At 43.1% G+C, this 13,100-nt stretch overlaps 1 protein-coding gene across 3 annotated transcripts in view; it reads right to left on the reverse strand.

Annotated features, from left to right (window-relative positions):
- Positions 1 to 12,047, reverse strand: part of chrdl2 (chordin-like 2) — a 63,934-nt gene extending 51,887 nt beyond the window's left edge. The window contains exons 1-5 of one of the 3 annotated variants that reach the window (XM_087991932.1): positions 11,607 to 12,047; positions 11,029 to 11,285; positions 10,244 to 10,404; positions 8,040 to 8,152; positions 6,581 to 6,677 (exon numbers count right to left, since the gene is read on the reverse strand). In XM_087991932.1, coding sequence (XP_087848058.1) covers positions 6,581 to 6,677; positions 8,040 to 8,152; positions 10,244 to 10,349 — 316 coding nt within the window. In that variant the 5' untranslated portion in view covers positions 10,350 to 10,404; positions 11,029 to 11,285; positions 11,607 to 12,047. Of the gene's footprint in view, positions 1 to 6,580; positions 6,678 to 8,039; positions 8,153 to 10,243; positions 10,405 to 11,025; positions 11,286 to 11,606 lie in introns of all 3 variants that reach the window. The other 2 variants (XM_043704965.2, XM_043704964.2) reach the window with 2 other exon arrangements.
- Positions 12,048 to 13,100: the final 1,053 nt, after the last annotated feature.

The following is a 13,100-nucleotide window of genomic DNA, read 5'->3' on the forward strand; positions in this document are numbered from 1 at the left end:
TAACTAGTTAAGATTTGCACTTTTAATTCTTTGTTCTCTTTCATAAGTATTCAAAATCTGATGATATTAGGATCACTATTTCTAAATAGTCAATCATTGGAAATATGCTTCATCCACTCCATTGTCTTAATCACATTTAGCACTCTTTCTTTCCTCATGGGATTGGCAACATATCTGTAATGCACATTTTGAAGAAATCTTCCTCCTTTTAGAATGTTACAATTGATCAAATCTGTGCCTGGCCACTGTAAGAGTGACTCCGCTAATCCTACATGCCCCTGTCTCTCTATGTAATGCTGCAAATTCTTTCTTCTTCAGTTGTTTCTCCAGTTTCAGTTTGAAAGATTGATTGATTGAATCTGCCTTTGTACTCTCATTGCATACTAAATATTTATTTAATATAACACTACCTCCTGTTTTACTGCTAACAACATCTTCTTCTTAGTGTACAATGAGAGTGCAAAGGCAGATTCAATAAATCAGTCTTTCAAACTGAAACTGGAGAAACAATAAATCCTTTACATTTGTCTTCAGTGGAGAAGAAGTGGAGAAGTGTAGCAGTAAAAATAGAGGTAGTATTATACTAAATATTTTATTGTGGATCCTAATCACTTGCTACATCATTGCTCCTTGAAAGTGGAGTCGCAGGTAGATAGGATAGTGAAGAAGGCATTTCGTATGCTTTCCTCTATTGGACAGGGCATTGCATATAGGAGTTGGGAGGTCATGTTGCGGCTGTACAGGACATTGGTTCGGCTACTTTTGGAATATTGTGTGCAATTCTGGTCTCCTTCCTATTGGAAAGATGTTGTGAAATTTGAAAGGGTTCAGAAAAGATTTACAAGGATGTTGCCAGGGTTGGAGGATTTGAGCTATAGGGAGAGGCTGGGGCTGTTTTCCCTGCAGCATCACAGGCTGAGGGTCAACCTTTATAGAGGTTTATCAAATCATGAGGGACATGGTTGGGGTAAATAGGCAAAGTCTTTTCCTGGAATGGTGAAGTTCAGACCTAGAGGGCATAGGTTTAGTGTGAGAGGGGAAAGATATAAAGGGGACTTAAAAGGCAATGTTTTCACGCAGAGAGTGGTGCATGTATGGAAATTGCTGCCAGAGCAAGTGGTGGAGGCTGGTACAATTACAGCATTTAAAAGGCATCTGGATGGGTACATGAAGAGGAAGGGTTTCGATGGGCCAAGTGCTGGCAAATGGAACTAGATTAGGTTAGGATATCTGGTTGGCATGGACAAGTTGGACCAAAGGGTGTATTTCTGTGCTGTACATCTCTATGATTCTATGACCTGTTACTATCCTACTTTATACTGGAATAATTAAAGCCCTCCATTACAGCTAAATAGTTCTTGCATTTTTCTGTAATTTGATGTTCATATTCTCTATTCAGTAGCCTAATAGGACTTCTTTACTCCTTTAATTGCAAGCAAATCAATTCTGTTTTTGATTCCTCAACTACATCACCCCTCTACATGGCTATAATAGTTTCTTACTGCCACCCTCTTTTTATTCCAATCTGTTTCTTGTATCCAATAATAGAAAGTTCCCAATCTTCCTGTTCTCTGAGTTTAGTCTCTATCATCACCATAGCCTAACATGGTGTCATGTACCTGCAGTTCAACCAATGTATTTCCATGGTATATGCAGTTACACACATGCAAATAAATTATGATGCTGTGTTTCTCTGCCATTTTGATTAACAGGTTAGGGCCTTGGGGATAGCCCAAGGAAATACTGTCACACCTGCAGTCAGGGTAGAAACTAGTTTTCTGTCTCTTAGACTAGAAGGCCTTGATTAGAGGCTGACAGCTCTGTTGTCTGAGTAGAACATTGGAGACAATTGTTACTGCAAGCTCTGCACTTGATGAGGTAAATCAAGCTGGGTAGGAGCTTTGAAAGTATTTGGAAGTCAATGAGGGGTTTGGGTTGCAATTTGCGAGGCAATGAGAAGAGGGCAACGTACAGTGTTACAACTTGGGAACCCTCTAATGGGCCAGGTTAAAGAATGACTGCCCTTCCATGCCAGCCAAACTGATCATTTGCTGGGGGCTTCTCTTATGGCCAGTCAAATGGCAGTCGTGGCAGGATGAGACTCTTAAGTTGGTATCAACTTCCCACTTAAGTACCTTAATTGGCAACGGGTAGACAAGTGGCTCAATGCTATTCTCACCACTGGTATAATTGCCGGTAAGGAACGGGTGGGGAGTAGATACTGTATTTAGTGGACTACTGATTGTATTTAGCATGCTGATTCAAACACACTTCTGTTCTTGGATTTAGAGGGCATGAACTCAAGAGAGGGAGCTAGAGTAGGCCATATGATCTGTTCTGGATTAGTGGTGCTGGAAGAGCACAGCAGTTCAGGCAGCATCCAACGAGCTTCGAAATCGACGTTTCAGGCAAAAGCCCTTCATCAGGAATAAATGCAGTGAGCCTGGAGCATGGAGAGATAAGCTAGAGGATGGTGGGGGTGGGCCACCCCCACCCTCCTCTAGCTTATCTCTCCATGCTCCATGCTCACTGCCTTTATTCCTGATGAAGGGCTTTTGCCCGAAACGTCGATTTCGAAGCTCCTTGGATGCTGCCTGAACTGCTGTGCTCTTCCAGCACCACTAATCCAGAATCTGGTTTCCAGCATCTGCAGGTCATTGTTTTTACCTCATATGATCTGTTCTGCTAGCTCTGTCATTCAGTATGATCATGGCTGATCTTGGACCTCAACTCCACTTTCCTGCCCACTTCATAATCCCTTGATCCCCCTGGCAATCCATCATGCCCACATTATTTTCCGGTAATATTGCCTCTTTAGCAGAAGAATGTTCCAAAAGAATTTAAGCTTTTTAAATAAAGCAATCTTACGAAACATGATGCCATTTTTGATGATATAGCACATTATTAATTACTAATATATTATACTGCATTTAATAAAAAATCATAAGTATTTTGCACCAGAATAAAGCAATATATGATGTATTGTCAAGCTTCACACTTCCTGCCCTGCAGAAATATGAAAGCCTTGACTATCTAGTACGTATTATGCCCTAAATTGTTTGCTTGCACCACAGATCACCCAAAGAATTTATGCTAATTAACAGCATGTGGCTCTCAAAAGCCACAAGCCTGGATAGTGTAGTATATTACATTTATGGATGTTTGTTGTGATTACCTTTTGAACACACTGCTTCTCTACGATGTGATTTTTTTAAAAAAACAATTTAAATATTTTAAATCTTCAAAGATAAAACTCATATCTTTTGTAACACTATACACAGATATACTGAGTATGTTTGAAAACTGAGCCACTATTTGAGATTATTTTGAAAAGGTACTGCAGAAGCTTTCAGTTATGTTACCTCTATTTTACCACCACTTCATTCTTTCCAAAGGAGCTATTAAACTTGCTGTCATCTGAAAACATCTAATAGGTCATATTATTAATTTCAAAAGAGGCTATTAATTTAGGCTGTTCATGGAGACTGGAAATTTGCAATTTTTTACCATTATGAGAATAATGACCACCAACCAAACAACACCTTCAAATCTGCTTTAAAACTTGTCCTGTTTCACCATCTGTCCTCAAAACTGGAACAGAAAACTTTGGAAACACCAAGAATTGGTAAAAATATAAAGCTAATGAAAGTTTTTGAATATAAGTTGGGAAATTACATCTGTCAATCTCACTCTGCTATTCATGTTTTCACATTAGGATTGATGTTACAAATTTTCATATATTAACAGGCCATGTTAATGTACCCAATCAGCGGTGTTATAATCTATCATAATATAGACAGCTATGGCTATAGTAAAAGAAAAAAATTGCATTACAACAAGTTATAATATATAAATGTGACTCTTTTATAAACTTTGATGTGTGATATAATTGATGTTTTCTTTTGTAACATGCACATTTTATACAATACGTCTTAAAATACTTGTTTATTTAGAGATATCGTGGCAGAAAGTCTTGTATGGTTTTCGTCATTGTTCTGTTATCTGTACTGTCATATGTTTCATGTTCATAAGCCTGTACATTTTTTTTAAGTATTGGAACTTTTCTAGCCATCAAATTGCACCATAATTCATGATATAAATTGGCAATCAAAATTATACAAGAGCTCTCACCCAAAGTATGACCTGTTTCCCTCTCTGTAGGGAATGCCACCACACTGTGGAATACTTCCAGCATTTTCTGTTTGTCTCATAGTTTCAGCATCCATTTTATTCTAATATATCTATTTATCCAATCAGTGAAGAGTCAGAATCAGAAAAAATAATTTAGAATTGTGAATTCGATGTTTTCTGTACCTCATTTGATAATCTAAAGGGAGATTATATTAAGAGATTAGTTTTAAGAAGTTTTTATTTTATTAAATTTGAAGTAGCGATATTTCATACCTGTAAAGTTAGTTTTCTGTTGGTGTTTGAGACTTAACTGGCTGTTCAAAGGAATTTAGTCCTGATCTACAATGCAAATGTTTTAACATTGTATCACTGAATACATTCATATGGCAAGCCAGGGCAGTGCAGATATTATTTTTGCAAAGCTTACACAGGAGCTTATGAGTTCATCAGCAACTTCTGGATTTTTGTTTTTACTTTTCTATACATTCTTGCTAGAAATTGTTCCCCAAGTTATACAGCAACAAGGAGCTCTTTTAAACAGAGAAGTAGTCTGTCCCAATTTTAGTTAATTCTGAAGCAACCTTGAGCAGTGAATGCAACAATGGAAACTCATCCAAAATAAATCCTGAGAAACATTCGACAGAACTGACTTTCAGTGCATCAGTTTGTGCTGGACTTGGACACAGTTCAGGAGGTGGAGGGTTGATGTCCATCAGTAATACTTGTTGAAACTTATGTGTCTTTACATGTGTCTATATATACATGTGTAACTGTGTTTGTGGAAAGCAATATGCTTGGAGCCCAGTGTACAATGTATTGATGATGCGTATCTTCTGACAGATTAACTAAATAATTGTAAAAAGGTATTTAATACTGACTCATGTCCTACTTCAAAAAAAAACCCACCGGAATAATGAGCAATCTATCAGCAATGATTTTCATCCTTTGATAGATGGGTGTACCAATCAAAATTCTCTACTTACCCAGCTACAAATAATAGGGCTAGTGAATGTAGATTTTGCAAAGAGACATTCTGATATGGCTTTGGTGAATCTTCTGGTAGTGGTAATTTAACTGATACCTTGGTCAGAAGAGAGTGTTCATTTCCTAATATGCCTTCCATAGCCGTACTGAATGTTATTCTACAGTCAGAAATATTTTTCTACATTCGTTTAAGTAATGTCCAGTCTTTCTGTGATCATATAAAAAGCCAGCCACAGGGGGATATGTTCAAAACTCTATATCCTGGTTCCTTTTATTAAAGTTAAAGAAGTAAAATTCAGATGACAATGCTAGCTCACCTATGAGAAATTCGACCTGATAAACTTTCCTAGGCAACTATAATTTTCGGCAGTTTTTTTTTAATCGATGGAGAAGGAAAGGAAGGAAGTGCTTCATATATTATCCAATTTAGATTAGATTATATTAGATTCCCTACATTGTGGAAAAAGGTCCTTCGGCCCAACCAGTCCTCACCGACCCTCCGAAGAGTAACCCACCCAGACCCATTTCCACTCTGACTAATGCACCTCACGCTATTCTGGATTAGTGGTGCTGGAAGAGCACAGCAGTTCAGGCAGCATCCAGGAACTGCTGTGCTCTTCCAGCACCACTAATCCAGAATCTGATTTCCAGCATCTGCGGTCATTGTTTTTACCACGCTATGGGCAATTCAGCATGACCAATTCACCTGACCTGCACATCTTTGGACTGTGGGAGGAAACCGGAGCACTCAAAGGATACCCACGCAGACACGGGGAGAATATGCAAACTCCACACAGACAGTCGCACGAGGCTGGAATCGAACCTGGGACCCTAGTGATGTGAGGCAACAGTGCTAACCACTGAGACACCATGCTGCGCTAATTATACGTGCTATATTTTACTTTAGCCTATATGGACTAGCACCTATCTGTGCAGTTTTCAGGCTGCACATTAGACCTTGCTTGATTGCTGTCAAAATGAAGCAAAAATTGAAATGTTCAATGCACGAATATAGTAGGTAGTTATTTATACCAGTTCATCGAACATTTTAACAGAATCCAGATTGTTCAATGGGTGGAGGCAAATTCTAAGTGTGAGAAAATGTACCTACACACAATAATTCAATTTTGGTGGTACATTTGCACCAGTCAAAACTTGCAATGTAAATTCTGAGGCTAGAGATCAGGCTGTTAATGCCCTGACAGACCAGGGATGTAGGCAGTCTTTCATATCAAATACATCAGAAACTGTTTGCAGCTTGACTTAGTTCATCTTCAATTTGTGTAGCAGATTTTTTTAAAAAAGAGAAACTAATAAACCCAGTGTTTCCTTGTGGAAGTTATTGGCAAACTCTCACCAACTAAATTCCATAAAATGAAATCAAATAAGGGATCAGACTACTTGCCGCAATCGCCAACACCTCTGACCGAGTAGATGCTGAAGAAGAGGCAGACGGTGTCCTTACCTGGCACGCAGTGAGGACAGCACTGCTGTGGGACTGTCACTGGGCTGGAGCAGTGAATATTTGGGCATTTCACTCGATTGCAGGCCACGTGTCCATTCTGGAAATTTAAATCCTTTGTCAGTCATAAATACAAATTCAGACATTACACCGAAGAGAGTTTACACAGCTTTGAGCTGGGCTATCTACATTATACTATCATCAAGGAATCATTGTTAGGAAGTAATGTGCTCATCCCACAGTCATTAAAAACCCATTTTGTAATCTTATTTTGCTACATCTAAGACTCTATATAACCTCTAAAAACTGGACCTTTCTCCAGTGCAGCGTTTATATGGTCATTTCTAATTGATTTTTTTTTCAAAGCGCATCTTATCTGTAAATATTTTCATCTCTGACTCATTCACTTTGTTGTTTATGGTCAACTTTGAAAAGTTAACCACGATGAAGTTTGTGCAGTGCATTTCCCGATGCAGTGATAAACTGCTGAGGAGAACGTTCCCCTCCTCCTCATCACTGACCCTACCCCTCCATCCCAACACTGACCCTACCCTTCCACTTCATCACTGACCCTTCCCCTCCACCTCATCACTAACCCTACCCCTCCATTCCAACACTGACTGTACCCTTCCACCTCATCACTGACCCTTCCCCTCCACCTCATAACTGACCCTACCCCTCCACCTAATCACTGACCCTACCCCTCCACCTCATCACTGACCCTTCCCCTCCTTCCCAACACTGACCCTACCCCTCCACCTCATCACTGACCCTACCCCTCCACCTCATCACTGACCCTACCCCTCCATCCCAACACTGACCCTATCCTTCCACCTCACCACTGACCCTACCCCTCCACCTCATCACTCACCCTACCCCTCCATCCCATCACTGCCCCTACCCATCCAGCCCATCACTCACCCTACCCCTCCATCCCATCACTGCCCCTACCCATCCAGCCCATCACTGACCCTACCCCTCCAGCCCATCAATGACCCTACCCCTCCAGCCCATCACTGACCCTACCCCTCCACCTCATCACTGACCCTTCCCCTCCACCTCATCACTGACCCTACCGAACCCTTGAACACAGGGGGGAGAGGGGGGAGTACCTCTCTATCGAGCTCCGAACACTGTTCCATCAATTCTAACTTCGCCAAAAGCGATCACAGTCAAGAGGTGAGGCCAGGTTTTGGGTTACGATTCTCGGTACTCCAATTTTTAAAAGCGAGTCTACCAACATATGCCGGAATTGTATCTCCGTATCATTTCGCTGTTTGAACAGCAGCTGCACTCGGACGCTGTCTGTTACCGCCAAGCTTGTAACGATCACGGGATTTCTATCACAACAGAGCTCAAGTATGGTTCTGTTTGGCCGTACACACTTTCTACACACTTGGGTTTACACATTTACGCCCAGGATCGCAAACACTGAAAGAAGAAAATGATGATGCCAATATACCTCCAAACAGAGACAGGTTATACAATACACGAATCCATAGGGCTCCAGGTAAGGGTGCCATCTCTCACCCAAGCGATACTTCTTATCCTGGAACACGCAAAAGGCGTCGGACTCTGTTCAAGGAAATGCAACAACGGGAATGTGAGCAAGCCGACCTGGTGATAGCTGCCTTTCATTTAACAGAGGTCGAATGACAAGGTAGCAGCCTGAGATATCTCCACAGACTGAATCTAGTGTCTAACCACACGCAGTTAAAAACCACACAACTCCAGGTTATAGTCTCAACAGGTTTATTTGGAAGCACTCTCTCATCAGGAGCAGCGCTTCGAAAACTAGTGCTTCCAAATAAACCTGTTGGGATCATAACCAGGTGTTGTGCCGTTTTTAACGTTGTACACCCCAGTCCAACACCGGCACCTCCACATCATTGTAACCACACACATATCCAAGTCATACAAATGTGAAATGTGGCAGCCCAGGCAGGTGTGATGAAGCATTGAACTGCCCAGACATTGAAGTGCCCGGCCTTGGTTACCCGAGCGATTGGACAAGATTAGAATGTTTTCTGTCGTAAATAACCTTTTTTTTTAAAAAAAAATCTGAAATGAAGGAGGGATAGGAACTCGCACACAGCTAGGGAACATGCAATGGACTCCGCTCAGTTGCCCCGGAATGGAGTTCGTTTTCCCCGTTTTTGAGCGATCAGCAGCCGATTATTGCAGTTATATTTGCAGACTGGACACGTTAGCTGGAGCTAACCAGCGCTGTTAGACCCGAGCGGAATCCCGACAAACACGGCATCCGCAGTATTCCGCTTTTCGAACACTCCGCCCTGACCCAAGGCCGGTTGTTTCCACAAACTGGTACAGTCCAACTCAGCCCTTAGACGAGACTGGCTCTCAAAGGAAGAGAGCGTGTCAGAGTCCGCACACTTCCAGCTTTATCTGCTGATTTCAATGTTGGAACACCATCCTTCTCCCCCCCCCCCCCCCCCCCAAAAAAAAACACGTTCACACTGAGTGGCACTTGTGTGTCAAACGTCAAAATTCTGCAATGGCTTTGAACAGGGAGAATTCTTGACATTAGTTTCGGGTTAGAGTTAGTGTAACACGCGGTAGAGGAGAGGGTTGGCAGGAACTACAGCGATTCTTTCAGATGGAGGTCGGAGCTAGCAGTAAACTATATCGGCTCCGGGTCAGATTGAAGTGAAAGTTAATCAGTGCTCCTGGGTAAAGCCGGTAAAGCCATCATTCAGGTCTGGGTGCACAGTGATGGGAAACCGCAGGCGGGGTTCTCAGTTTAAAGCAGGGTCATGTGATAAAGCAAAGTAGCAATGGTAGTTTGTGGCTAGAAAGGTGACCTGTGATTGAAATTGGGCGGCTCTGCACTTTCGGTGATAGAGCTCAGCGGTCAATGAAGATAAGCCGGGCGGCAATTGTCCATGTTTTGCCCCACAGCAGAATCGCCAGGCTTGGCTCAAGGATTGGAAAGGGCAATAGTTCATTCCTTGGCGGGCCACTAGGATCGATAGCCTTGTTTCTGGAAGGAGATGATGGAGAGGGCCGGGTTAGATTAGGAGCAGGGAGCTGCGGTTGTGGAGGAGCTGAAGAACATTGCTTGAGCGGCATTTGCATGGGGTTCGGGTTATTTGGGTCGAGCAGCCCGTCCCCCAGATGGAAAGGGCTCAGGGGCCGGGTTCAACATGAGCAATTAGCTTCTCCGCTGTGCTGTAGCTCTGGGAGCCGCCTGCCCGGCTCCGAGCAGGATGGAAGAATAACAAATGGGAATCCTTGAAATAATAAATAAACCGTTCGCGGTTGGTGGTGAGTTCTGTGCGCTGGACATGAACCCAGCTTCGAGGACACGCCTGCATGTGCTTGTGTGTTGTTGCTGTTGGAGTGAAGTTGCTATCCCTCCCCGGTGAAGGGATGAAGCAGGGCACCGAAACCAAAAGAGAAAATGCTGGAAAATCTCAGCAGGTCTGGCAGCATCTGTAAGGAGAGATAAGAGCTGACGTTTCGAGTCTAACAGACCCTTTGTTAAAGCTCAGACAAAGGGTCACTTAGACTCGAAACGTCAGCTCTTTTCTCTCCTTCCAGATGCTGCCAGACCTGCTGAGATTTTCCAGCATTTTCCCGTTTGGTTTCAGATTCCAGCATCCGCAGTAATTTGCTTTTAAGCAGGGCACCGAGTTGCCCACTTACGCTTGCCCTGCTCGGGTTTGCCCGCGTCCACCTTGAGCAACATGAGCGCGCAGTAAAGGACCAGGCGGACCCCTTCTCTGCCCGTCAGTCTCCAGCTCGCTCTCATCCTTCCGCACAGTTCGGGGCCAGGTCTCCACGGAAACTGCTCAGCAAAACGGGCGCTGTGTTTTTGAACGGCGGAAAAAAAAAAGGGGAAACGTCACTTGAATTAACGCGGCGGTGCAGCCCCCTTCCTTCCTCTTTTGTTTAATTTGGTCGGAAGATACAGCCAGACTGCGCAACAAATTCCACCAACACGCCTGACTTTCCCCTTCCAAAATAAATCACGGCATATTTTAAAACACACGTCCCTACGCTCAGGCACTTCAAGGCGTGCTCCCCCCCTCCCCTCCCCTCCCCCATCCTGGGCTGGAAAGTTTCAAGGTATATTTAAAAGCGGACGCTCTGCTTCTGACTGGACTGTTAAAACATCAAACTACTGATCCGACAATAAGTTAAAGACATGATCGCACCCCTCTCTCAGCGCAGACCGTCCTTGGATTTCACGCATTAGTATTTTGTCAGGAAATAGGCATTCCATGTCTTTTCAATGTAATTCCTGACAATGACTCTGTTGAGACAGTGTTGCGTTTAAAAACACACTCACTGTTGACCGTCCAAGTGAGATCACTTTAATACCCATTTACACGTTCAACTGTCAGTGGCTATCTATAATATTCAGGCAGGATTTCCCGTCAGGATTAATTGGCACTCATTCAGTTTTAAATTTTTTTAAAAATTACCTTCTTCAAAACCTGTCCGATTGATTGACTATAGTTCAGTTTTTCTTTCAGATGTGATATCCCAGTTCTTTAATTGGGCAGTTGCTATTTTCCATCACTCTCTGACTGATCGGCTTGACTAGCACAAGACCATTCTATTTTTGAAGTCTGTTTCCAGTGGACGAGTGAGGACCTTTAATTCCTGATGCAACTTCGCCTGAGTTACTGGAGATGTCATCCAGTATTTTCTGGCAACACTCTTGGTATGTTGCTGGCGAAAGCTGACGAAGGTTTGAAATAAATCACTTCTACTCGAAACTCAAGTTTCTCAATACTAAGACTACAAGTGACATACTGGTAAAGTACATGATGGCCATGCATGCACATGTAACGAATAACTGTCCAACGTTCGTACCTCGGAATAACTATATTGGAATATTGGTCAAGAAAACGGTTTTTTAACCAATCACAGCTCCAACTACTGTATTACAATACCAAATGAGTTTACACATGAGTTCGAGTTTGTTTCCAAGACTGACAATCAAGTATAATGATTTTAACTCGGAGCACCCTTATCCCTTTAACACGAAGGAATGACTTACCGGCAGCTGTTGACGCTGCAGTGTTTAGGCGCTTATTATTGGTCCCCTTTCTGCCCGGGAAGTCGGTCCAGTTACACAGCGCGTTCATACAATGCACTGTCCTCCGTACTGGCTGACGGCAGGTTTTTCAAACGGTCTGGGGTATGCCCGAGTTGCTCAGGGGCACAGCAGCTCGGATCAAAGAATCAGTTCAACTGTGCAGTTCCAACTAGTTTGGTAGATCAGCGATTGTCTTCTTCAAAATCCACCCCTTAACACAAAACAAACAGAAAATTGAGCACCTTGTGTGTAGGACTGTGCGTGTGTGAATTTCTGGGCAGCACACATGCAGACAATGAAGTCATATCCCCAAGCCTCTCTGACAGTCTAATGACCAGACACTGCCCCAGTGTTTAATGTTCACACTTTCATTTTCTGCCAAGTGTAACTTATCGTTCCTGAAATCCCTCAGGTGGCCGAGCTCCAATCTGCTGCAGGGGATCAGAGTAACTCAGCAGCGACCCCCACTGGCTGCTGCCCCTATGACAGCCTCAGGGTCTGCAGCGTGGGCCGCGTGGATCCAGCGCCGCTGTACACAGCGTGGTCACAGCACAACCATTTGGAGCGGATCAATCATTTGGGGAACTGGTGGCTGACTTTTAACGGGATTCTCCCTTCTTCTCCACCCACACCCACCCCTCCCCCCTTATTTCAAACCTCCTTCGCATATGTGATCTGAGTCGGAGATTTCAAACAACCAAGACGCCTTGGGCACGTATTGGATGCTCAGTGAGGGCGCATCACACACCAGGAAGGCAGTAACTTGCAGTCCTTTGGCAAACTTGGTGCAACTCAATACTGACCGTCAGAACGCTAAATTGGTGTCAGAGAACCCCGGAGAATAAAAGAATGTTAGCCAGCGAAATTGCAAGTTCTAAAACACGTCTTAGGAGAGTGGTAATGGAATTTATGATAAATTGTTTAAAACAAAATGCAGTGTAGCGTACTTTGGTCAAGCCATTAAGAACTGTTATTTAAGCTGGATAAGGAAACAGATGCAAGTTGGGGTTAGTACCCGGAGTTGCCTGCAATAAGAAACAACAACTCCTGTGTCTTTGCTGGCCCCCCTCACACGGAATCCACTGTGTTCTCAGTTTCTGCGAACATTATCTGCCTTGGACAAAAGCCATTTCATTTGTGACATGCACAAAATAAAGCGATTCTACTCGACTAATTGTGGCATGGCTCTGTATTAAATAGTTTGTCAGCATTGCGGGGAAAGCGAGGGAGGCAGAGTCACTTCCGAACGCACCAACAATCCCATTACCGGACGTAAATTTCAGAAAAAGAATATATTTAACAACAGACTTTTGCAATTTGCTAGCTGGTTAGTAAATAGAATGAGGTCCATTGAAACAAATAATTTTCCCAAACGTTGCACACCGTCAGTCACTTTTAGAGACATGCTGTCAAAGGCTTTGTTTTCAATGCTTCTTGAATCCTGGAAACTCCGGT

Source organism: Chiloscyllium plagiosum, unplaced genomic scaffold (genome assembly GCF_037043375.1).
Source record: "Chiloscyllium plagiosum isolate Xiang-an unplaced genomic scaffold, Cpla_swu_hap1 HiC_scaffold_11, whole genome shotgun sequence".
Lineage (NCBI taxonomy): Eukaryota > Metazoa > Chordata > Chondrichthyes > Orectolobiformes > Hemiscylliidae > Chiloscyllium > Chiloscyllium plagiosum.